The sequence below is a fragment of the Podarcis bocagei genome, assembly GCF_964188305.1.
Source record: "Podarcis bocagei genome assembly, chromosome: 2".
In the NCBI taxonomy this organism is placed as follows: Eukaryota; Metazoa; Chordata; class Lepidosauria; order Squamata; family Lacertidae; genus Podarcis; species Podarcis bocagei.
The window spans coordinates 95,946,474-95,973,117 of record NC_138126.1 but is presented as its reverse complement, the minus strand read 5'-3'; the positions used below and the strand labels follow the sequence as shown (position 1 = coordinate 95,973,117).

At 40.3% G+C, this 26,644-nt stretch overlaps 1 protein-coding gene across 10 annotated transcripts in view; it reads right to left on the bottom strand.

The window, feature by feature from the left end:
* Positions 1 to 26,644, bottom strand: part of TNRC6C (trinucleotide repeat containing adaptor 6C) — a 432,408-nt gene that overhangs the window by 93,254 nt on the left and 312,510 nt on the right. For 9 of the 10 annotated variants that reach the window (XM_081185339.1, XM_081185338.1, XM_081185344.1 and 6 more), the window contains 2 exons: positions 11,089 to 11,185; positions 8,659 to 8,680 (listed from right to left, as the gene is read on the bottom strand). In XM_081185339.1, the coding sequence (XP_081041465.1) occupies positions 8,659 to 8,680; positions 11,089 to 11,185 (119 nt within the window). Of the gene's footprint in view, positions 1 to 8,658; positions 8,681 to 11,088; positions 11,186 to 21,229; positions 21,272 to 26,644 lie in introns of those variants that run through there. The other variant, XM_081185346.1, reaches the window with a different exon arrangement.

Here is a 26,644-nt window from a genome sequence, read left to right as displayed (position 1 = left end):
AACTCCTCTTTTCTTAACTTTGTCTGATGAAACAAATTCTTGTCCTAGCCTTTTATTTGTAAGTAGTCTCCTGTGGGCTCTAGTTATGTGCGTTTCTTGTAGGCATATCAAGTCCAATTGTTCTCTGTTCAAAATATGAAATACTTGTCTTCTCTTCAAAGGCCCATTCAGTCCATTACAATTCCAACTAAGGAATTGCAAAGCCATCTTGTTATTTTCTTAAGGCTCCTCCAACAGCTCCAAGTTGTTGCTCTTCTTCTGATGGTGGTGGTTTTTGTCCAATCGAGAGATTCAGGATATCTAGTGCTCTCCTCTGTTCTGCCAGTACATCCACAGTCCCCTTCTGTAAGTCCTCCTGATTTCTTGCCAAAAATTTGTCTTTATCTTGAATTGTCTTTATTTTCACCTTTTTTGCCTTGTAGTCAAATGACAGTCCTTGTGGAAATTCCCACCTAAAGCGGATGGAATTTTTCTTTAACAGAAGAGCCAGGTCCTTGTAGAAGTTTCTTAAGTCCAAGATATATTTTGGGATATCTTTGAAAATCTGTACAGTTGAGTTGCCAATTTGCAGGGCCTTTTCAAAATGTAGTCCTAATATTTTGTCTCTTTCCTCCTTGGATCTAAATGTAATCAGGCAGTCTCTCGGGGTCTTTCTGTCCTGTTTTTTACCCAGTCTAAAAGCTGTTGTAATTTTAAATTCGTCTTCCTCCAGATCCCAGCAGTCCACAAACTCCCGTGTCAGGTATTCCGCAAGGTTGTCCCTCTCGTTCTCCGGGATCGATCTTAATTTCAAATTTCTCTCTTTTCTCTGTAACTCCCACAAGGCCAGAGTTGCATCATGCTCATAGACCTTCTTAGCAATCGGCTCTAATTTCTCTTGCGTCTCTCCAGCAACAGCTTTAGCATCTTCGGCAATTTGGCGTGTAGTAGCGTTTTCCTCCACCAATTTATTAATAGATTCTGTGTTCTGGTTTAATCTTACTGATATTTCTGTTAATTTTTGTGTATTTTCTGAAGTCTGTTTTGTCAAAGACTCCAGAGTTTGATTTATCTTAAGCAGAGCTTCTGTCACAGCTTCCATAGAGGCAGCTGCTCCTTTTTCCTGTTCTGTTGTTCCTGCTGGTCCTGGAGTTGCAGCTGAAATTGAGCCTCTTTTCTTTGTCTGTTGCTGTTGCAGCTGTTGTTGTTGTTGCCTAATTTTGGCTCTTGTGACAATCTCTTCTTGTGCGCCACTCATGTCAAGGTCACTTCCCACGGGAGCTGTTTCCTGTTGGAAAATTCCACTGTCCTAGGCCGTGTCGAACTTTGCTTTACCCTCTAGGGGGAGCAAATCAAAATGGCCATAAAATAAAGTGTCCAAATACAAGAACAAAGGAGAATGTCCAAAGGTATAGAAAAAAGAGATTAACACAGTCAAAGTCAATATTGCTATAAGCTTGTAGCTATAAATTGCCACAGTTTCCCAGTCTATGCTATTTCTCCTTGTAATACACTGTAGCCAGTCACTATGTGGACTTTGTATCACAGTATCACTTTGCAGGCAAAAGTCAGTTCAGTGACCTATTGTTCTGAGAAGGCAGACCGTTTCGTGCTTTCGATAAATGAGACAGCAGAGGATTTTACTTCAGGTAGATCATGCAGTTTTTAAAGTCTTATTCACCTCCCCTCTGCCCTGCTAGCTAGAGGGGAGATCCAAAGTCTCAGTGCCCGGTTAAGTTAATTAAAAAGCGGATTTCATCGGATGCAAGTTTAAAGTTCCGTTGCTTTCACTTTCATGCAGTCGGGGGGAGGCAGACTTCCTTGATTTAATCCCCCGCTTTCAGCTCAATTTTCAAGATTTAAAAGGGTCCCAATTGTTTTTCAAATCCTACTCACGGGAATTCCGTCCAGAATTTCTTTTCAGGAAGAAATCGGCGCTCTCCGCTTATGGCGACGCGGCTTCACTTCGCAGGCTGGGTAGCGACTCTCAGCACCGCGCTCACTCCCGATGTCGATCCGTAGCCTTTAAAAAGGCTCTTTCACGGTACCGGGGGGCGCAAAGGTGCCCACCGAGTCTCCTTGTTCTCAGGCTTCAGCGCCTGAGATTTTAGGGGTCCCCCGCTCGCCGTAGCGGGTAAGACCCGAACTTGCGAAGCAGTCCTTCTCCGGAGCTCGGAGGCAGGACCGCCATTAAGCGGAACGAATTAATTTCGTCTTGCGGGGCACCACTGTATACAGCAGTCTTCTTTCTTCAAATACTGCAACTACGGGATGCAGCTATCAGAAGTTGCCCTTCGCATATAGACAATAATCCCTGAGTACATAGATCTTAGCCTATCCCACTCTACCCTATGCCAAAATAAAAATGAATTTTCTAAAACCATTGTGATTTCTAAAATTTCAAGTGTTTGGGCACATCACAGCTGGTGTGGCTTAATAAAGTGCACTAGGCAAAGCACATTAGAGCAGAAAAAGTCTTTTATTGCACAGTGAAGTATACACTGTGGGCGGATAAATAACCATAAAGCAGCAGGAAGCTTGATCACAACTATTGTTGAGTAGTTGGGCTAAATTTATATTCTAGCCAGCACAGTGCTATTCTGTGAGATTGATTTTCCTGAATGACCTTTTGGCCCGACACAAAACTTGCAAGCTCTCTCAGCAAATCACTGACGTTTAATGCTTCTTTTCCTTAGAAAAGCAAAGAAAGGCAGGCATAGTATTTTGCTTAATTCAATTCATCAAACAAAACAGAGGAAAGGTGGGGAAAGGCAAGGATGTCGTCTATACCAGGATCACCGGAGGATTTGTGAGAGCTGAGTTATTGAATCTACTATTCCTATTCCACCATTTGGGAATCGGGACTAAAGCTTTTAAGCTTTAAATATAACCAGAGGGGGAGGGCAAAAAGTGATTCCCACGTTTTTCAGACTGTGGCTTTATCTGAATTTTAAACATTTTGCTAAACTATGATGAGCAATTTTGGAATGGTACCCAACTTGTCACCTCTCATTAGTGAAGATTTATAGCACATCCAGTGTACAGTGGTACCTCGGGTTAAGAACTTAATTTGTTCTGGAGGTCCATTCTTAACCTGAAACTGCTCTTAACCTGAGGTACCACTTTAGCTAATGGGGCCTCCTGCAGCCGCTGTGCCGCCACCGTGCAATTTCTGTTCTCATTATGAAGCAAAGTTCTTAACCCGAGGTACTATTTCTGGGTTAGTGGAGTCTGTAACCTGAAGTGTCTGTAACCTGAAGCATCTGTAACCTGAGGTACCACTGTATTCCTTCCTTAGTAACAAGAAAAAGAAAGATTTGTCTAAGGAGAAGAGGGAGCACTATAACGGAGTAGCTGTCTCTGTTTTTGGTTTTGGGGGGGGGGGTTTGTTCCTCATATTACTTTGTAAGTGGCCTGTACACTGATGGTGTTCTAAAAATGAATAACAAACTACAAAACCTGCAAAAGAGGAGCTCTTAAACATTCTCTGCAAAGACCATCAGGAAACCCAAAGGGCAGTGAACTTAACAGACTTTCCATGGATCCAACAAATCTAGAACTTTCTTTTATTTGTACTTCACAACCTGAACTAATTAAAAGTTGCTTATCAATAACTAGTTGTTTTTTGTGTGCTGTGAAATGGACACATGGGTTTTCAGTTCCCACAGAGCAACTTAGAGAATGTTCTAGAGACACTGGTTAAGTATTCTTTCCTTCTATTTTGCACATGTCTAAAGAGGTGTAGATTGGGTGCTGTGGGTTAAACCACAGAGCCTAGGACTTGCCGATCAGAAGGTCGCTGGTTCGAATCCCCGCGACAGGGAGAGCTCCCGTTGCTCGGTCCCTGCTCCTGCCAACCTAGCAGTTCGAAAGCACGTCAAAGTGCAAGTAGATAAATAGGTACCACTCTGGCGGGAAGGTAAACAGGGTTTCCGTGCACTGCTCTGGTTCGCCAGAAGTGGCTTAGTCATGCTGGCCACATGACCCGGAAGCTGTACGCCGGCTCCCTCGGCCAATAAAGCGAGATGAGCACCGCAACCCCAGAGTCAGTGACGATTGGACCTAATGGTCAGGGGTCCCTTTACCTTTACCTTTAAAGAGGTGTAGTGAGTGCTGGCCTCTTTACTTGCTTCAAACCACACTGAGAGTTTACAACCTAAAGCATGGATGAGGAACACGCTGCCTTCAAAATGTTGTTTGCATTCAACTTCCAGCAGACCCAGGCAACATGGCAGGGATAGTGGGTGTTTCAGTAAAATAGCATCTGGAGGGCCACAGGTTCCTCACTCCTAATTTAAAGACACATCTGTAGTGTGGGTTGTATGACAACATTTGGATTATTTCTCTATGTAGCCATAAGAAACCTACTGTTGTTGTTCTTCATAATAACTCTCCATGACACAAACTAGCATACCTGGAGCAAGTTGCTGATGTTGTCAGGCAAACAAGGCTATTGAGAATACTGGTATCAAAAGTAGTACTGGAGTGCACTCTCCTTTCTGGGATAATAACCCCTCTGGAAAAGTCAATGAATTTGGCCATGGCTGCTATGGAATGTCCTCTAACATCACATAGAAGAGATTGTCCCAACAACTCATGATAATGTGACACTGAAAATGATCAAGCAGAAAGGTTATTTGTTGGGTCTCCAGAGCAAAGAAAGAGGTTAACATATCTGTGGAAAGCAGCTACTCCTTTCAGTGACCAGAACAGATACCATAAACACCTCTGTGAATCCCTAACATAGTCGATGTTTTGTGGATTGGAATTTTAATACACTTTGGAAGCAAATCTTGGCTAAAAAGCAAGGCATAAATATGAATGAATGAATGAATTAAATTAAAAAATGCATATGCTTTATATCTCATCAACTATATATTTGCATGACTAATCATGACAGAAAATGCAGACTGCAGTAATCAACACATGAATCCTAAGAATTGTAGCAGATAAAGATGACACATTTAGCTCCTTTGAACCTTTTCGGTGTCTAGTTAGACACATGCAAGTTCCTTTCAAATGAACACTAAACATGTGTACGCTGCAGACAAACATCAAGGAATGAATCTCACCATCATGCTCTGTCTGCAAGCATCCCTGTGTCACTTGATTGGCCATTGTTGGAGACAGAATGCTGAACTGAATATACTTTTAGTGTTATCCAGCAATGCTATGGTATTTGTGTAGAAAGTAAGTCTTTCTTGAAACAGCTCTCAGTTATGCACTGGAACAGTAACATCAAAAGCAGAAAATCTTTTCCAAATAACCTTCTATTGCAAGACGGTACATATATTTATTTTGGATAGTTTGTACATTCTATGCCATGAATGAAAACATTTAGCCATATGAGGCCCCTGTGTAATATTTAATTGGCAGCATGCCACATACACCCACATACAGGAAGAACGTTTTTCTGCTTAACCAGTCACTCCTTCCTGAGACTACAGGAGACAATGTGGCTAAGTAAGCAGTAGTTGGTGTTATTTTACACCAAACTATACCTAACAGGATATGCAAATCCACTTTCTTTCAAAGCACAGTATGAAAGTTAACTGTTTTCTGTTGTTGTTTTCCATTAGAGAGAGCAAAATACAGCAGGGGTCCCTGTTGAAAAAGATAAAAGTATTTTTGAGAAGAACCAAGAATCAATCAGAATTTTCTATCAGGTTGGGGGAAGAAAGGTATCCAAACTAACTGGGATCTCTCAGGATGACTTCTGCTGCTGGCTCCATCATCTTCCTAAAAGTCCCATCAATTAAAGTAAACTGGGCAGGGCTGGGGAAAGATACAGACACAGAGCCACTTTCATGGTTATCAAGATGTATTTCCCTGAATGTCGTGCTCCTGAAACTTTGCCATCAAGGGACAACAGGTTTGCTGAAGTGAATGAAACAAAGCAGGAGGACTGAATATTGGAACTACTATTTGTTCCTGCTAAACAAACAGCTTACTGTTCCAGATGGAGAGAGAGAAAGATTTTGATGTTGATTAACCATTGGTCAATGGAGTCTAAGAAGTCCCCCTGGTACAGATTTATCGTAACGCCTCACGTGATCAGCCTAAACATCTTCAGAAACTTTTTGATTCATTCCTGTTTAAGAATAGTATTTCTCCACCCATTTTCTTTGTAATGATGAAGCAAAAAGATGCATGACAGTGACAGTGAAGGGAACTTTCCCAAATTACTTGACATGGAGCAGTGGGAAAGAATCATTCCATTGTCCTCCAAGTTTAAAAGGCTGTCAACCGCCACCATTTTTGAAGCAAAATCAGGAAGAATGGGACTTTCAGGTGGAACACTGATTGCTACTTCTGAACTCAAGTCTTGACCTCACTCTGAAATGCTAACCTGAAGCAGGGCTGTGTATATTTCTATGTATTCTATGCAAGTGAAGAAGAAACATAGACTCTAGCACTGGATACAGAATTATTCTTATCTTTGTAGGGAGCATTTTTAGTTTCATGACTGCAAATGCATGCTTGAAAATGCCTGGTAAGATATGATGAAACCTCAAAACCCAAAGGTGTGGTTAAATAAGATTTCTAGTGGGCAAGACTTCAGTATTACATGTAGGCTCAGGGGTACGGGACGTTATTACATGTAGGCTCAGGGGTAGGGGACGCTTTTCAGCCATATTCCTTCACGGAATCTTCCAGGTGTCACATATGCAAAACAAAAGAGAACATGTCTTAAAAACACCTACCTACACACTCCCTGAATCTGGAAGAGAAACATTGCCTTACACAATGGGTGGGGGTAGAGAAGGCCTACATTCACTTCACAGAAGGTGATGCCATGATTAAAAATTTCTCACAGCCCCTGTTACCATCTCCTTTGTAACTGCCTCTCTGGTATCTTCAAATTGCAGACACCAAAAGCAAAAGAAGCCCAGAGAGAAACAACATTGCATTGAACCTTGGGGTTCCTTCCAATTCTATGAAACACAGAAAGAGGAAGGGGGACTTGGAAATGTCAAGGGAGTTGGAAAGGAAGGGTTGACTCAAAATGGCAAGACAGGAGGGAAGACCATGAGAGAGGGGTGATAGAAGCTGGATTAGGATGTGGGCCCAGTAGCTGGTAAGAGGTGGGAATGCATGCTGGAAGTGGATTGGTTCCGCTTCCTGTAAAAAATAAAAAAAAGCCACAGGAAGGGCAACAGAGGCATACAGCCTCTTCCCTTCGCCTGGCAACACCTAATCAAGGCACTTTATTTGCTCCTGTTTTACATAAAGTGGAGCTGAGGTGTGAACAAAGATGCTGATTTGCTAGGTATTACCAATCAAAAGTGAGAGGCTAAATGGAGAGCTAATGGATCCATCAGCCTCCTCAAGGCTTTTCTCTAGCGATTTGTTAGTGGTTGTTTTTCCTGGAAGGCTACAAAGGCAAGGCCGGATGCATAGACAGCTGGTCACACTTCTCTCTTTTGATAAAAAACACAAAAGTATACCTAAAGACACACAGTACTTTAAAAGCCACCTATGGCTATGTGAGCAAGGAGTTTCGATTATATCATGGGGGACAGGCAGAGAGTTGGCTTGTTTGGAAAGGGTGCTGCCCTCTTTGACCATAGGCACAAGCTGTTGTTTGTGGCATGTGTATGTCTTCCCCAAGAAACTGAGGGTGCCGTTCATAGGGTTTTCTGAATTTACCATAGTAAGAACTAAGGGTTGTGACTGCACTTGATCTTAGCCAAAAGGCCGAGAAGCGATGAGAACTAAGGGTTGTGACTGATCCAGTCACCTAGTCAGAGTCATGGTTCAGAAAGGCATATGAATTCAACTGCAAGTTTGGCAGGAGAATTTTAGAAAATAAGCATATACTTGTGCAAATGTGCTTACTTCACAACACGGATATGTGCCTTTCTTGGCACGGAATTTTCATGACTATTTTTAATGTGGCTTGAAGCTTCAAGGCCTTTTTAGATATAGCAGCTATGTAAGTGACAAAAGAAACACTGTGAGCCTTTAGTCCCTTGCTAAGAGAGTAGAGGAAAATACCTTATTATCCTTCTCATCTCTGTGGCTCACCCCAGTGACTGTAGGGAAGAGCTTCTGCTCAGAGAAGGTGATCCAAGCAAGATTTGTCTCAGTACTGATGTCAACTCCTCAAATACGAAGCCTCCAAGATAGGGACTGAAACCACATTTTGAAGCAAGTTTCATTCCCTGGCTAGTACAGTGGTACCTCAGGTTACAAGCACCTCAGGTTACAAACACTTCGGGTTACAGACTCCGCTAACCCGGAAGTAGTACCTTGGGTTAAGAAGTTTGCCCCAGGATGAGAACAGAAATCGCACTCTGGCAGCAGCAGGAGGCCCCATTAGCTAAAGTGATACCTCAGGTTAAGAACGGTTTCAGGTTAAGAACGGACCTCCGGAACGAATTAAGTTCGTAACCAGAGGTACCACTGTATGCAAACTATAGTTAGCAGGAACCATGGTTTGCCCAATTCAGATATCATGGCAAACTATGGCTATCTCAAATCAGAGAAGGGAAGGAGGAGGAACTTGCTCATGATGCCTGAATTAAGTGTATGTCTGCGAGCTTAAAACCAGTATCACAACAGTCTAAAGACTGCACACACAATGAAATAGTTCAATGCCTATATTCTGCATTGAAATGACAATTCTAAATAATTGCAAGCAATGAATATTTTATAAGGAATCAATTATTCAATTACCTTTGGTTTTTTGTTCAGCAGCCTGAAAAACAAAAAGAAAAAAGTTGTTAGTAGCAAGATTTTTACTGAAGACATCTGTGAAAAGCATCTTGCAATCAACCACACCATATATAAAATATAACCAAATATGGCTTGTTCAACACTTTAGAATACACAATTTTTTGAAGAATAGAGGAGGACAGAGCTGTTGTTTTTCCATAGCCTTTTACTGGCAGCAGAACACCTGAAGTATATTATAGTGCTTACTTTTCTTCTTCTTGGTGCAACAAGAAGAATGAAGTCTTACAGATGCAAGCAGTAAGGTGTGTAGGACTGCAACCAAACAATAGTAGAACTAGGCTTCAGCACAAAAGGGCAATCACTTCATAGCTATCTCTTCACAAAAACACTACTTCCTTGAGAGATCTCAACATTTAGGAGCACATATATGAGGAATGTGAGCTGTGACCAACCCTCACTCTCTGGCACATGCATGTATACATTTTTGCAATAGTTTATGGCATAAAAAACATTTGTTTATGTGCATATAAAAATGTGTATTCCACTTGGGAAGCCACTATATTTCTAAGTTAAAATTTCTTACATCTTTTCCTCTAGAAGTTTGTTCATTTTAACTCATGATTCTGCTTTAAAGTGAAAGCAAAGATGGGCCCTCAGCAGCATAAGTCAACATACAGGTATAGTTTGATAAAACAAATTGCTGCTTTACCACTTAAGAAATGAATGTACAGAACATATGCTACAAAGTTTATTTTGAATATGTGTTATAATTTACAGACTACCTATGTATAGACACTACTAAGACAGGCAGTATTAAGCTTTGAAATATGAACATCACCCATAATGATACATTATGAAATAAGGCACTTCAGTATATTTACAGAGAACTCTTGGCACTAATCACACAAGCAGTTAAATAATTACATGAACTGAGCAATGAAAATAGTTTAGAGTGTCAATGAAAGAATTAGACTAAGTAATGAAATATTTTTATATCTTGAAAATATACAAGGTAAAACAGGAGCAGGTGGTGCTGTGGTCTAAACCAGTGGTCTAAACCACTAAACCTCTTGGCCTTGCTGATCAGAAGATCGGCGGTTCGAATCCACAGTACAATCTACAAGTACCTTAAATGAGTATATTTGCAAATAACCATTATTCTATTGAAATAAATTGACTTGAAACTGCCTTAAATGCAATAAAATGGCTGTAAGTTGCTTGCAAATCAGAATCACAGAAAGAATTTTATGAGCAGTTTAAATATATTAAGTTTTGGGTGGAAAAAGTAGATAGAGGTGTTAAAGGTTAACATTTTTAATGCCTAGTCTCAAAAGAGCTACTTAAAATACATCCAAATGCTTGGACATACTCAGTGGGGATTCTGGCTCCCCCTTCTCTTTGAGCAAATGACTGCAAGGCCAGAATTCCAGGCCAGGTATTTCAAAGAGCCTCCTGAGAGAAGTGTGTCTGGCCCCTTGCTCCCTGAGTTTAAGTGGGCAGTGAATTCGCTTTTATTTAAGCAGGCTTTTGTAGGTGTCTGATTTTATCATACATTCCGCTACTGATTTACATTGATGTTTTTTGTTGTAATTCATTATGATTTTAGGCTGTTTTTTCGTTTATGTGTATCACACTGATATATTTGAAATCTACCTGAACCCTCTGGTAAAAACAGTGGGGCAGAAACATGTTTATTATCATCATGCCCATCACCCTCATCACTACAAGTTGCTCCCGAAAATTTCCTCCATTTGGTCTGTGGCATGGAGGCTGCTGCTTTTTGAGAAGCTCAAGCCCAAATCCTGAACCTTCCCCAGGCATGTGGAACTAGCTGCATAGTTCTTTATATCCTGGCAACACGTGTTACTAAAATATTGTTCATAATTAAACTACAACATAAACTGAATTTGTATGAAAGAAAAAATCCTTAATTATACATAATGGTCTATAGACCAAGTATTTAAAAAATGGGCTATATTGATCTAGCTTCAAGCCCTGTTTCAGAATAGAAACAGCCTTCGTCACTCTTATGGGGATTGGATAGAAGGAGTGAAAGCCTATTGGTTTTTCTGGACCTCTCAGCAGCCTTTGATAGCATCAACCATGGGTTTCTTTTGGAACAGTTGTCTGGGTTAGGTTTAGGAGGCCTCTGGCCCCTCTTGGATAATAAATATGGGGATTTCTAATCCAATTATAGTAAAAGCATTTTCTTAGATGCACAGATGCATAGATCACATGGTATATTTCTGCCTGTTAAAAGAAATGTGACGAAAACCAAATATATGCATAAAATTTGGTAGCTTTTACAAATATTGGTCACAGACTATGGGACTATATATAAAATCAAATCCAAATAATTAATCCAAGACACACTGGTGAAATCACCCTAAAATGCTAAAATTACATCATTAAAGAGACATTCAAACAAACCTTTTTCTGAGCACCTTCCTTCTTTTTCTTTTCTTCCTGCTTTTTCTTTTTCTTTTCTTCCATCAAATGTTCCTCTTCTTGTGTTTGTTCTTTCTCCCTGTTTAAAATGGGAGAATGGTAACTGTTTTAGAGAGGGTTGTTTTACACAAAAGCTGTAAAGAAGCCTGAGTGATATCCAAAGCTGCTAATATTTAAATGCATTTTATACTACAATGTGTATTTAAAAAATAATAATCAGTAACCCACAACTCTTTACTACTGTAACAAACAACATTTAGAAAGAATTGGCATTAATTAATAACCCTACAAAAGCAATCAAAATTTCCAAGTCTTACAAGAGGCATTTCCTGTATGTTCCATACGTCTTCAATTGTTCTGCATATACCACAGATGAGACCAAATATAGTATGAGCAAATGTCTCAAGCAACAGGGCTTTTCTTTCCCCTCTCTCCATTCCACTACAGCACTCCACATGTCCCCCAAATCTGCTCTGAATGACTGGGGGACCCTCCAAAGCATATTTTAGGGGTGTACGGGGAGTGGAATACAGTACCTACAACTTATTAAGTGAACACTTGAGAAACATTAAAGATACACACCTGAAACTCTTTTTAAAAAGTTTCACTAGATTGGTAAGAAACCTGATGCAAAAACCCATAAAAACCTAACCCTAATAAATAATAGAAAAATAGTATTAGAGGGATTGTGTTGTTGTTTAGTCGTTTAGTCATGTCCAACTCTTCGTGACCCCATGGACCAGAGTACGCCAGGCACTCCTGTCTTCCACAGCCTCCCGCAGTTAGAGGAATTAATCAGAGGGATTAATAAATGACAAATTAGCAAAAATTGCAGCTAAAAACTAGTAACTACTTCTTTAGTGGGGATGTAGGTGCAAATTTCACAAAAAATGCAAAAGGACTAACATTTCATTACAATTGGAATAAGTAGCTGATGGAACAAAGGTAGTGGAGGTGAGGAGATGGATTATAATTTTATTTTGAAGAATAATTCTATACTTTTTTACATTTTAAAAATCACTTAAGCTCCATTTGTTTTCTGTACTGTATTTGAACTTAAAATACAGTGGTGCCTCGCAAGACGAAAATAATCCGTTCCACGAGTCTCTTCGTCTAGCGGTTTTTTTGTCTTGCGAAGCAACCCTATTAGCGGCTTAGCGGCTATTAAAGGCTTAGCGGCTTAGCGGCTAAAAGGCTATTAGCGGCTTAGTGGCTTAGAAAAGGGGGGGGAGCGGAAAAAAATCGGAACACTCGCAAGACGTTTTCGTCTTGCGAAGCAAGCCCATAGGGAAATTCGTCTTGCGAAGCAGCTCAAAAACGGAAAACCCTTTCGTCTAGCGGGATTTCCGTCTTGCGATGCATTCGTCTTGCGGGGCACCACTGTATTAGAGTTATGAGTAATTGAACATAAAAAGGCCAAGGTTCAGTCACACTGTATCTCCAGAGAGGGTTCAAAAATTACACATAGGCAAGCCAATCCACTCTACAATTTAATTTCAGGCCAAGAATTTTGGTTTTACTGGGCTGCAGATCAAGCTAAATGTGTTAAGTATGCTAAAAACTCACACATCTTCCGCACCATCAAGCTGTTTTTCAATAGGTACGGTTACAGCTTATTTCCCAACGCTTTTCCAGCTGGTAACAATAGCAATCTCTCTCATGGGCACTGTGCTACAGTTTGTAAATTGGCAAATTTGAGAAAATAGGCAGGAAGTCTGTCACTCTTCTGTCATTTTTACCCAGTGTCAGATATCCAGCATACAAAATCCTGACCCATTGTGATAGCAGATGAAGCTTTTGACCCTACACCATAGTTCTGTACAAGCAAGATCAATGAACTGTGAATTATGTTGTTACGCAGCCAGCAACTACGAACTCTGCTAAAAATAAGCCTCTCTCAAAGCAGAAATTTGTTCAAGAGTTAATTATCTGTCTTTTTTCAAGTATAACCTCAGTGTGAAGCTTTTTAAAGGGAGTATTTGGACAATACAAAGGGAGTACTGAACAGTATATTCATGCAGAAATTTGAAAATATTACACACACACACAGACACACACACACACACACACAGAGTATGTGGCCAAATTTGAAGCTAAACATTTTTTTTAAAAAAGTATTTATTAGTAACTCACTGAGGAACATGGGGACACACTCCTGTTTAGGATACAAAGGGATGTGTCTTAGATCAGGTAAGGAGAACCTGTGGCGCTCAAAGATATTGATGGACTACAACTTCCACCACTCCTGACCATGCTGGCTGGCATTGATGGGAGAAGTCCAATAACATCTGGAGGACCACAGGTTTCCCATCCATCTTAGATGGCTAAATGTAGTCTTTTTTTACTACCTTTAACACTGCAATCAAGAGGTTTGGGAACTACAGCTCCCAAAGTAGCTTTAACCTTGCCTTTTGTGTTTTGGGAATATTTTAACTCAAACTGTAACTGTGACAAAAGCTGTGGAGGAACAAAAGCAAATGTAGGGGGGCTGCTGTTTGCTACGCCAGGAAAAGAGCCAGTGTTTGTGTGTATGTTTGTGTTACAATCATGGCTAAAATCACAGAAAAAACTTCGTAGATTTGGATCACAGAGTAACTCTTGGATAGTAAAAATGTGAATGTACGGACAGAAAAACCCTGCAAAGAAAACCATAGCTTGAAGTTTTCGTTTATTTATTGTGGGGGGGGGGCTGCCCAGCAGCTGTCAATTTCAGAAAGGGTTTGAAAATTAAAACTGTGTACAGTTCTAGTTACCTCACCTCAACAAAGGATATTGCAGAACTGGAAAAAGGTTCAGAAAAAGGCAACCAAAATGATCAAGGGGTTAGAGGAACTCCCCTATCAGGTAAGATTACATTTGAGGCTTTTTAGTTTAGAAAAAGAAGCAAGTAAGGCAAAGAAGACAGAGGTGTATAAAGGTACTCATCGTGTATAGGAAGGATACCTTTAAAGGTGGATTAGACAAATTCATAGGGGATATACATGTCAGTGGCTACTAGCCACAATGGCTGTGTTCTATCTCCACTGTTGGAGATATATTCAGAGTCAGACTCACTTGCTGGGAATCACCAGTGTGGAGAGTGCTACTGCACACAGGTCCTGTTTGTGGGTTTCCCATGGGCCAGAGGTCTGCAACCTAAGGCCCAAGGGCCGGAAGCAGCCTATGACCGACCCCCGAACCGAGCCACCTGCTTGGCGAGTCCCCGCGCGCTGCGCTAAACCATGTGATAAAAATGCTGTCTAAAGTCTGTAGCATACACATAACTTGTCAATACGGATGCTCACACAAAATAAGGAAAGGCAAATGTCACTGCTGGTGTGTGGCAAAGCTTTTAAACCAGTGGTGGCCAAACTTGGCCCTCCAGATGTTTTTGAACTACAACTCCCATCACCCCTAGCTAACAGGACCAGTGGTCAGGGATGATGGGAACTGTAGTCCCAAAACAGCTAGAGGGCCCAGTTTGGCCACCACTGTTTTAAACATTGTGGGTTTACTGAAGTCATCCTATTAGTGCAAGGATTTCTGTCTTGCACCCCTCCCCCCAAATCTGTTCTAGGGTTTTTTCCAATCCTCTAGAGAAGATGGGAGGGAGGACAGGAAAACTCTTTAGGTTTTTTAAAGACATCATTTCACTGTAACTTATCACCGCTCAAATATGCTCCTCTACTTCATACCTATCTACACAGAAATAGGCTATCAGAAAAAAAATGACACCGATTTCTTCCTCTGCTATATTGGCTGGAGGCTCACATGTCTGCTAGTACCATACATGAAGGGGTGCTTTTTTCCCCATCTCTCACAAATTAGAAGATTCACTTTTGCCACATACTAACTGCATCTCATGAAGGAGAGTTACACTAGAAATACTGCCCCACCCCCCAAATAGTTGATCTCAACCAACACACAACTGTTATCCTTTAGTCTAATGCTTACACTTTATTTTATTGAAAGGAATCTGTTGTATACTTCTGTTTCACGAGGGATGGTCAATTGATGACCCATAGGCAAAAGCCGTGAAACTCCCTGCCCCCAAAATATGAACTTAACAAAGTGCTGAAAAAATAGTACAGTTTATTTACAAAACATGAATGCTTAATTTTGATCCCACAGAATACTGTGGATCTACCCAATAACTACCAGCTTCATATTCTGTTTAAAATTTAAAATTTGGGTACCTGTCTTCAACTAAATAATCCTTGAATGTATATACTGTATAGACAAAGACAGAAACTGTGTCCTTCTAGCACTGCAGTGAGAATGTTACAGTGTAAAAGGCACTTGGAACAAAGTTCCAGCTATAATGGTAGTTGAAGACAACCTAAAAAGAAAATCTAGTAATTGGCTCATGATAAATTGTTCCATAAGCAGGTGTTCAGGAGGTTTCTCCAAGGGTGTTAAAGCAAGACTCCTTTCTGTTCCAAATCCAGATAGATGCAGAAAGGCTGCATTTTAAAGCATCCATAAAGGGAAAAGAAGGGAAAGAGCCATTGATTTGTGGGTTGTAGTCCTATATCCTGCTTTCACTATAACTCTCGTGCAAAATGCTTCTGCCAGATAATAAAGAAAAGACTGGGATTCATAATTAAAATGTGAGGTTGCATGGCAGTTTTGATGTTGGGTGTTTCAAAAGATGAAATGTACACCTATGCAGCCAGCGCAGCTGACAAGTTTGAAAGTGTGAGAGAATTCCAAGCAAGACCTGATCAAAGGAAGGCCTACAAACACATTAGCCTTTTCTAAAAAAAGAATTAAAGAAATGATTCTTCACTACTACAAACACCAGCCAAAGATATTAAAACCTTTGCTAAAATTGTCGTTGGTATTTCTGCTCTCCAGATGAGTACTGAAACAGCGTTTAAAAGGCTGAAACTCATGTTCTCCATCAGTTGTTAAAAGTTACTTGTTCAAATATCACACAAGGAGAAAATCAAAGAATTGTATGTCTTAAGTGTTTCTTCAAATTCTTCTTTCAACTGCAGCCCAATAATGTTGGTCTGGATGCCTCTCCAGATAGCGCCCCCTCCAACTTTAGGAGACTTGATTACTTGAGTGGATTTTATCTTATTGTAATATTAGATTTGTGTCTGTGATTGTATATCTGCTTGTGCAGTCCTCCATAACTGAAGTGAACATGCTGCTAGGGGACAATTTTAGAAATACCAGTAGGCCAACAACTTCACTGGTAAAATATGTATGCTCTAGAAGGTAAATGATCCCCAAACCCCTAAACCAGTGGTTCCCAATAGGGAGTCTGCATAACCCACCCAGGGGGTCCGGGAATCCAGTCACATAATGAATGGAGGAAAATGTGACAGTTATGCAATGGGTAGGAGAGACAGGGAATTTTCCAGCTGCTATACCTAGAGAGGTACACCTGGCTCTTTTGTTGCCCACAATTAGATTTCAGCAGTTATTTGTAGTAGCAGTTATTTGGCTCTTAGAGGTTTTTTTAATTGATTGTGTTAAAATCATTTCTGCAGTTTCAATGTATTTTATCTGACTGTGTTGTATTTTAGAAATAAACCACCAAGTTATCCATTCATGTCTAAGTTTGGCTCTAATTGAATGGTGAGTGGCTTGAAGGGAATGCTCCAGTCCTCTCCATACCTTATTCCCCTACTTTCCCTGCCCCGTTTACCACTTCTCATCCCCGGATGATACTCCCTAGGCAAAATCACAGGGCAAGATGTGAAAAACCCTCCCCTGTCTCCTGTTCCTCCAAACAGCATCCAATCCCTGACAAGGTAAGAAACATTCACTGCTTGATTTCATGGCCTTTGGGGATGTGAAGGTCCCACAGGGATACATCTTGGCCCTCATGAAATTCAGCATGTACATGAAAGCCCTGCAAAAGGTTGTTCAGTCATTTGGAATGTGGTACCATCAATATGATGATACCCATCAATCTCTCCCCTCCTTTCCATTGCATTTCAAGGAGGCTGCAGAGTGCCTCAACTGCTAGCTGTGGAAGGAAGATCACTTATTTCCTCCAGGGTGTCCTGCAGTGGTAGATGAACCACCTCAACACTGTCCCAATATGTGAAGCAACTTTCATGTCCTCACAGAAACAAACAACAGAGAGACACTTACACTAAAGAAAGCAGAAGCGCACAGTCAAGGACATCACTGCAACAGAGGCTAACCTTGATTATAATGACAGGTTTCTAGAAGTGGAAAGCAGGTTTTTCACCCTCACAGCTCTGTATTACACTGCAGCCCTTTAACCCACAGGAACTGAAGGAGAGCTCAATGAGAACAAAGCCTACTTGCACAACTTCTGCTGCAGGTTCAGTTTGTTTGTTAGGCTTAGAGATGGGAAGGCACAGAAAAAAATCACAGGAAGATTTGAAGTGAAACTTCTCCCACCATTTTTTCCAAATTTGTCCCCACTGGGGGAAAATTGGGGGAGGGGGATTGGATTATGGAATATTTTCTTTTCAAATGATGAACAGCATGTTTAAGACAAGGTGCAACAGGAAGCCTTTTTGTCAGACTGTATTATAAGATCCAGTATAGGATCATTACAATTCATGTACACTGGAGACAAGCAAATCCTGAGTTGTACAATGAGAGTACAACTCTCAGTGTTTTGTAGTAAACTACAAAACAAGCTGCACACTTAGGGCTTGACGTTGGAAAGTGACTTTCAAATGTTGCAGAATACAGAGTTAGATCTGAATATGTGTACAGATGGATCCTGAATATCCACATAAGGATCAGATCATGCAGTTACACCCACTTCTTGCCCCTTTTAAAAAAATCATTGTGCATGAATACTCAAGTCTTACAGCCATTCTAAGACTTGCTAAAGTACTCTAGCCTGTTGTTGGAAGATTGTCACCCACTGACTTAAATTCATATTTTGCAGATACTGTAAAGATATCTAGATATAATTCATAGAATAATAGAATCACAGAATTGTAGAGTTGGAAGGTACCATGAGGGTCATCCAGTCCACACCTGCAATGCAGGCATCTTTTGCCCAATGTTCCTCAAACTGTTTTGTTATTCTGACCTGCAATTTCTTGCTTATTTTGTTAGATACAAAACATTTAATCACAACTTTGCTTTTCATCCTTAGGCTCATCATCTCAGAACATGCACTAGGTAATGGACCCAGCATGTCCTTTTTTCCATTACACATACTCCTAAAACCTTACTTAAATATAGCTACTGTATTCCACATGAATCTGGAAACAACTATTTTTCCTTTCAAAACATTAATGCATAAAGTTGTAATTCAAAAGGGCTGGGCTGTAGGATAGAGTGAATTCCTGCTATTTTGTACTTATTAGCAGAATTTATTAACCTGCCTTCTCACAAGAGCAACAAGTCAGGTAACAACAAACAAACAAAATACAAAACTACAATCCATAAAAGCAATTTATTCAGAAGATAAAAATAAAATCAAGTAATTTAGGTGGCATTAAAAACTCAAGACAACAGGCCTTTGCTTGACAAAGCATGACATAAACATGTCTTAGGAAGGAAGTCTACAACCAGGGTATTGTTACTGAGAAGACCTTCTCACCAGTAGCCATGTACTGTATGTCACTTCAGAAGATAGGGCACACAGAGGACTTCTCACAAAATTTTTAACTTATTAGGGAAATGCCTCAGTTTTAGCTGTAGTTGAGTGTATTTGGAAAGGAAGGATCTGACTAAACATTAAGAAGAACTTTCTGGCAGTAAAAGCTGTTCAATAGTGGAAAGGGCTCCCCCAGGAAGTGGTAGACTCTCCTTCCTTAGAGGTTTTTGAGCAGAGGTTGGATGGCCATCTGTCATGTATGCTTTAGTTGACATTCTTGCATTGCAGGGGTTTGGACTAGATGACCCTCAGGTTCCCTCCCAACTCTTCAATTCTATGATTCTAGGAATATTTCACTAGAGATGGCCAAATACTAAAATTATAGGATCTAATCTACTGTCTCCAATGTTAGATTCTCTACACATATTCATTTGTTTATTTAAAGCAGTACTTAACTAGCTTCAAAACATTACTAAATTAGAATCTCTCAAAGCTAATCAGAGAACCACAAACATTTTCCTCTTGATTAAAAATACAATGTGATTTGAATACCACCAAATTAATGTATTAGTGATAAGTATAAGAGGCATAAGTGCAATTCACAATGAAACACTATTTTTTCTAAATACATGTTTCTGAGTTTAATAGCTCAATCCTATTCATGAAGTTTACTTTTAAATCTAAGGTATTCAATGGGAAGTACTCCCAGGTACATTTGTATAAGCAGCTCAAATTAAGTCAGAAAAGGATACTTTTGTTTTTTAAAAAATAGAGTTCAGTTTTCAGAACTGTTTTACATAATGACATTTCTAAATACATTCACTTAAATAAGCTTAAAATAATAGAACTGACTATCCAAGTGGTCTATCAAACAGTAGCTTCTGCTGACACATCCCATGTGTAATCATCTAGCAGTGAAATGAAAGGATAATATTTAAGGTTCTTCAGTGTTCATGAAGTTATTTTTAGAACTGTGATTACAAAGGCATTGATAAAACCCTAGTATATGTTACACATTCCTCCTCTGTTTGTTTATTTTGAAACACAGAAACGAAGCATTGGCTGAAAGATGAAAAAGACCACTGAACATGGAGATTTCCTTCCTGTTTGCCACTGTTGTGTCAAATGTGCCTTGAAACTTGAACAAAATCTTTACCATGCTACCAAATTTAGAATGGTGTTTAAACTGCTATAATCTACTGGCTTACAGACATGGAAGTTGTGTACATGCAAGGGCTTCAGTAATCATTTCAATGGCAAGAGCACTGGCTACAAGCAGAAAGTTGCCTCCTCCACTATAACAAATGAGCAAGGCAGAATACATGACAGCAATATCACAGTACACCTGTGAAAGTCTGAATCAGAGAGGATAGAGCAATGTATCTATAAATTGGATAATTAAATGTCACTACATTGATTATGAGACACCACACTGAGATGTCTACACTAAAGCAGGGGTGGGGAGTCTGTGGCCCTCCAGGTGCTATTGGACTCCAACTCCCATCATCCCTGACCTTTGGCCATTCTGGCAAGGGGTGATGGAAGTTGGCAGTCCAGTATCATCAGAGAAGAAAGCACAGGTTCCACAGCCTTGAACTATCCTATCCCTCCCTATAGGAAGAAGTTCTAAAAATAATAAACAAACATATATTGGCTAAAATTGAACTCATATATATTCCTATGTCTTCACCCAATCTTTCACTACTTTGTCACCCCTCTTTCATCAGCCTATTCTAGCCAATTCCTCCCAAAGATGTACATACACAATCAGAAGAAGTGCCAATCAAACCCCACCACCAGGTCTCTTGTATCCCATCTATGCCTTCTTCTTCGTCTTCCTACTATAACCATCCTATCACACATTCAACTCTTACCCAATCCTTTGCCCAGCCTCTCCTGCAACACAGCTTAGTAAGTCAACTATTTGACATCACCCTCCAACATGAGAGAGGGATGAAAAATGAGTGTGCGTGCACTATCCCACACTTTGCCCAATAGGTCACTGATTCCATAATCCCCTTTCTACTATTGACTTTGGCAATCCTGGCCTCTTGTTAGCATTTCCATCTACATACCACTCCAGAAATTTCCTTCATCACTCCCAACTATACGCTATCCTCTTTGGGATGCAGTGAGCAATACATATTGTTAATACATAGTGAAAGACATACTATCTTTGCACTATCAAAAGAAAACTGGGCATGAATGTTCATAGCTGATGTCTACCCTAACATCTGGTCATACCTACTGAGAATCAAGAAACATAGCAGTAGTTCAAAGCAATCAGCTGCTGTAAACTTAAGCTTTCTCAGGGAATTTTATTTTTGTTTCAGTGTATTCCGCCAAAAGATGGAAGCACTAAAACAGCTTGTTTCCCCCATCTCTTTCCTCTGAAATGGCTGAACCATTACCCTGAAACTTTCCAAAACAAGTTTAGCCTGAGGCAAGAAGCTGGCACAGAATGCTTCTCGGAATGGTTTATGTTTGGCAAATTAAACTGAAAAGAGGGATATTATAGGAGGAAGAAATGTAACTCAATGAAAGAGAGCTAACTCTTCCTTGTGAGGGATTTCTCAACATAGAAGAAAGTCTTACACAATTAATTAGGTCATTGATGAACACTGGAGTCTCTTCAAAAGGATGCCAATGGTGAGGTTGTACCCATGCTATAATTCTGAAAAAACAAAGCAATAGATGACTAGCCCAGCTCCCTGAATCTCAGTTTTCATTTTTAAAAAGTTTATACATATTATCACATAATGCTTGAAAGAGACTCCCAATAGTTAGGAGGCAGGGCATCTATGACTGGGTACAGCATCAATGTTCTAGCCCTTTAATGACTAGCAAAACCTAAATAAATTATTTTAACACCCTCACACCCCACAAATGTATGCAAAACTTGCTCAATGTGCTAAATTTATAAATGGTGATAGATCTCAACCTTACTTGGCAGGGAGTTGATTACCTGGGAGTAGAACTTCTTTTTTTGTAGCAGGGCTAAAAGGTGGATATGCACGTGCTCCAATACGAGCCATAACTAATGCAAATTCCTCATTTCCAGCAATTCTCCCATGCAGAAGCTGTTATAAAGGGCAAGCCTGTTAGCTAGACTTGCATGAACATGGAATGATTAAGTAAAAATACATGCTAAAAGAGGTATTTTGACTGAAAAGGGAGGCATTAGAATCTTCCACACTTGTATTACTCTGAAAGAAAAGAGCCCCCATTTTTCTTGTCTATTCTTCTCTTTTGTCGTCCCACCCTCCCCATGTTCTGCCTCCATAGCTGAATGATAGTTACTGGAAACCATAGGAAGGGAGAGGGCCATTGTGTTCAAATCAGCCACTGTGAGTACAAGACGCTGGGTTAGGTGGTCCATTGGCCTGGTCCAGCAGGGCTCTTCAAGTTTGTTCAAGAGCAGTCAACAGCAGCAGCAGCAATTTCAACCACAAGTATGTGCTCCACATTCATTCCAGAAGATGTGTATAAACCAACTTGTTGAAAAATGCTACTAGAGATAAGCATGGACAACTTACACACTCTTAGGGCCTATCGTCACTTGAAGCCTTGCCTGTCCCCACCAATACCTGCTGCCACTTGAGCCCCTGACAGCAGCAACACTGGTGTTGTATGAGCCAGGACCCACTGAAGCACTGGCACCACAAGAGGGAAGGGAAGGTTGATGACTGCTCCACCCTCTTGTGCACTTATCCAGCAGCAGCAGCACTGTAATGGACTATGAGTTACTAGGCAATCCCATGAGCAGGATGTTGGCACCATCAGCAGTGGCTTCACAAGGGCCCAAGTGGCAATGGGCACTGAAGGAGCTACTGGGGACTCTCAGGGCCCATTCAGGGCAGCCTGGCAATGCCTCCCAAAGCTCTGGAGCCAGACCTGCGTAGATCCCACAAACACCATTGGTCTTCAGGGAGCAGAAAACTGAGTGATCTTAGTAACTGCCATGAATATATTGGGCAATTCACTGGAATGGCAATCTTGATCTTGCGTTTTCTGCACTACGAATTTTTTACCCAGTCAAAGGGTAAACTCTCAGTTGAAGTAAATGAAAAAGAAGACAGTGCTCCTGGATAATCAGATAATTTCCTCACCTCTGTTCTCACTTTGGGATAACAGAGGCTGAAAACAATGAAGTTAATAGCACAGGTTGGCAGTTAGGAAGACCTCTTAATTCAATTGGCAGTCTCTGCTTCAACATAATCCCTAATCACGCTATCAAGACTTTATTACTGAAAATTCCACCATTATTGTGAAAGGTAGCAAATCACTACTCCATCAAGAAATGACTGTTGAACAACCAGGATAAAAAGGGGAGGGGACCCATCCATATGCAACTGAAATAAATCAAATATGCAGGCCTTATAGTTTTCTGCAAAGCTACCACCACTTCACAAATGCCCCAAGTGATGTTTGGTGGTGATTACATGATGTCTTGCTACAATAACTTGGTCCACAATAACTTGTGTCCTTATACACACAGATATCCATCAGACCACAGTCCTGTTACAAAACTATGGTTTGTGCTCACCTTGCATACCAGGATCAAACTTAGGTTTGAAAAGCAAGAAAATGATTCAGACTGCCAATCTAGATCTTAATGCCATACTATGGTTTGTCAAAATATTGAGAGGAAATTGCAGTGCTCAAGGGAAACAAGGGAAGTGTGAGCACAGAAATCACTCTTATAATAGCACCAATCCATGCTTTGACATTATGGGTGAACTAACACAATATTCAGCTTAACATCTTGGGTTCTAACACTGCAGCAGCAGCTGCTAGTCTCCCCCCTCACTTGCAATCATTCTTACCAGAAGTGGTGTTGCAATGAACAACTTGAACTACTTTTGCAAAATACCTATCCCAGGTATTTTGCAAATCAAAATCACTAAGGAAACTAGGAGGTATCACTAAGGTAGCTAGTAAGTTAGGCTTGTGGGAAATGGGAGAAATCTTCTCACTGTTTTTTGAGGACTGGCAAACTAGGCATCTTACCCGAAACATTCATAACTGAATGGGTCTCAATTCCACACTGGTTGTACTTTTAAAAGCACAACAGTTCTTTCACAGAACAAGGTATATCATATCCCAAACTAATTGACAGTTTCTGGAACAAAATGGTTGGAAACTGCTGGCTTAAAGTTTAGGATTGCTTTGAAATTGTGATTTTTCTAAAGAATTTTTGAACATTTTATTCCTGCGATATATTCCTACTTAACATTATAGTAAAGCAACATCCAAGCTGCAGATGTGCAGTAACTCTTCAATGAACTGACAGCTTCTTTTGTAAATTCAATAGACCCTTTAAAAGTTTTCTAAATTCCATACTTGTTAGAAGCATTGTGAATATGGAATTCAGTGTATTAAGTAGATGGGAAGAATTCTAAACTCAGACCCCTGGCGAGCTAGTCAAGAGACACAATGAAATGTCAAGGGTCCTGGGATTCTCAAGAGGAGGGAAACATCAAATCAGGAGAGGGAGGGATTAAGTGAGAAAACTTTTGCTTACGTGACAAAATAGAGGACTTAGAAATACTTGGAATTAAGATTTATTATGGTGGTTATACTAGTAAGGCAGAATATTAAGTGCTTTGTACTTGCTACACTGAATCTCAATCAGAAAGGCACCTTTTTCTTTAACATTGTCTTTGTAGCTTATACAAATGACTCTAGTCTAACTGCTACTGAAATACTATTTTATAGCTACTAAACAGTAATGCTCTTTAATGTAAGATGAGAAGCCATCATATCATTCCATACTATTCTCATACAGGTGAAAGCTGAAATCCACAAAGAGCACTTTTTAATGAAATTTGCTTAATCCTGCCTTAAGCCATTCAAGTACAAAAAAATGCACTCTTGTAAGCTAAAAATACTGTATTAGCCCCAATATGGATGACTTTACCAAACCTTACAGTACATACCCTAGGTGAATAACTTCTGAAAGTTTAGAGAGAAAAAGGTGCTCAGTGGGAGATGAGCTTGTAAAAGGGAACCTATGAGCTGCCACTTATAGATACACATAGCTATATAACTAGGAAAAGAGAAAATTCAAATTGTATCCATGAACCGATTTTTTGAGTACTGCAGTATTAATGTAGGCAAACCTCTTTTATGTACCATTAATTTTGTTAAATCAACTTTTCTTAAATACATGAATCATATTAAAATGGCACCATGTAACTATGTAATTTGCTCACCTTAGGAGAAGCATACAGTGGTACCTCTGGTTATGAACTTAATTTGTTCCGGAGGTCCGCTCTTAACCTGAAACCGTTCTTAACCTGAGGTACCACTTTAGCTAATGGGGCCTCCTGCTGCTGCCAGAGTACAATTTCTGTTCTCATCCTGGGGCAAACTTCTTAACCCGAGGTACTACTTCCGGGTTAGTGTAGTCTGTAACCCAAAATGTTTGTAACCCAAGGTGTTTGTAACCCGAGGTACCACTGTATTTGAAAACAACAAGACTGGCTTTTAGGGAAGTAGTTTCTGCGCTTCCTATGTTTAATGAGATAGTAAATCAGACTTATAGCCGGATCTGCTCCAAACCCATGTGCTAGGATGAGCGTTCAGTCTGCACAAGCATTTCAGCTTGCCAGATGGACCAACACCCACACCTCCGCCCATGTATGCTGTTCTGGGGGTTCTTCTGACATACACCTACACCAGCCAATTACAAGGAGCATGGGGGAAGAGTGGGAAAGAAAGTCCTGTTGCACAAGCAGAAGTTCTTGTGTAAGGCTTCTGCTGATGCTGCTCTTTAGATGAACCATAACCTCTGTGTGTATGACCTGAAGACTAACTCCAACTAAGAGGTAATACCATTCAGTTTTGCTTCAATTTACTCTTTTTAAGTACTACAATGTCCAAAATTAATCCCTGGTTTTGATAAATTAAAGACAGCCATGTACGTTTCTCTTTTACTTGCTTTCTACACAGCCAGTTACAAGCCAGACTTTAATTTCTAAGAACCAGAGACTAGCCATTGCTTCTATATCCCAGAATCTGAGGTGTGTAACCTGATATCTGAAGCACCTGGAAAGGACATATTCAGCTTGCAGTCTCCATTTTGGAATGCAGTCTAAGCAGATCTCATGGCTACAACATCCAGCCTACTTTTGTAACATCCTGTCTGAAAAGGAGTTCTGGAAAACTCAAAGCTTGCCTCAATTTTGTAGCATTTTAGATGATCATAATAAACACATTGCTCAAGAGTGGATTTTTGAGTTTTTACCAAAGAATTACTTCAAATTACTTTTTTAAAAAATCATGGGAAACTATGGTTTTCATTTAAAATGATTCATTTTTCACCAACAGAAGTTCAATACAGCTGTTTATAAAGTACAGAAAATGCAAATACTACTACAATCACTATTTTATAACAATATGACATACTCTGAAACTAAATGTAGTTCTGAAAAACTATGAACCACACTGCAACACTCAGGCATAGTGTACCATAATACAGTGGTACCTCGGGTTAAGTACTTAATTCGTTCCGGAGGTCTGAACTTAGCCTGAAACTGTTCTTAACCTGAAGCACCACTTTAGCTAATGGGGTCTCCTGCTGCTGCCGTGCCGCCGGAGCACAATTTCTGTTCTCATCCTGAAGCAAAGTTCTTAAACTGAAGCACTATTTCTGGGTTAGCGGAGCCTGTAACCTGAAGCGTATGTAACCTGAAGCGTATGTAACCTGAGGTACCACTGTACATGAGAGCCAGTGTGGTGTAGTGGTTAAGAGCGGTAGTCTTGCAATCTGGGGAACTGGGTTCGCGTCTCCGCTCCTCCACATGCAGCTGCTGGGTGACCTTTGGCCAGTCACACTTCTGTGAAGTCTCTCAGCCCCACTCACCTCACAGAGTGTTTGTTGTGGGGGAGGAAGGGAAAGGAGAATGTGAGCCGCTTTGAGACTCCTTAAAGGGAGTGAAAGGCGGGATATCAAATCCAAACTCTTCTTCTACATTACTGCCGTACGTTTTTACAACTAGAACCAGT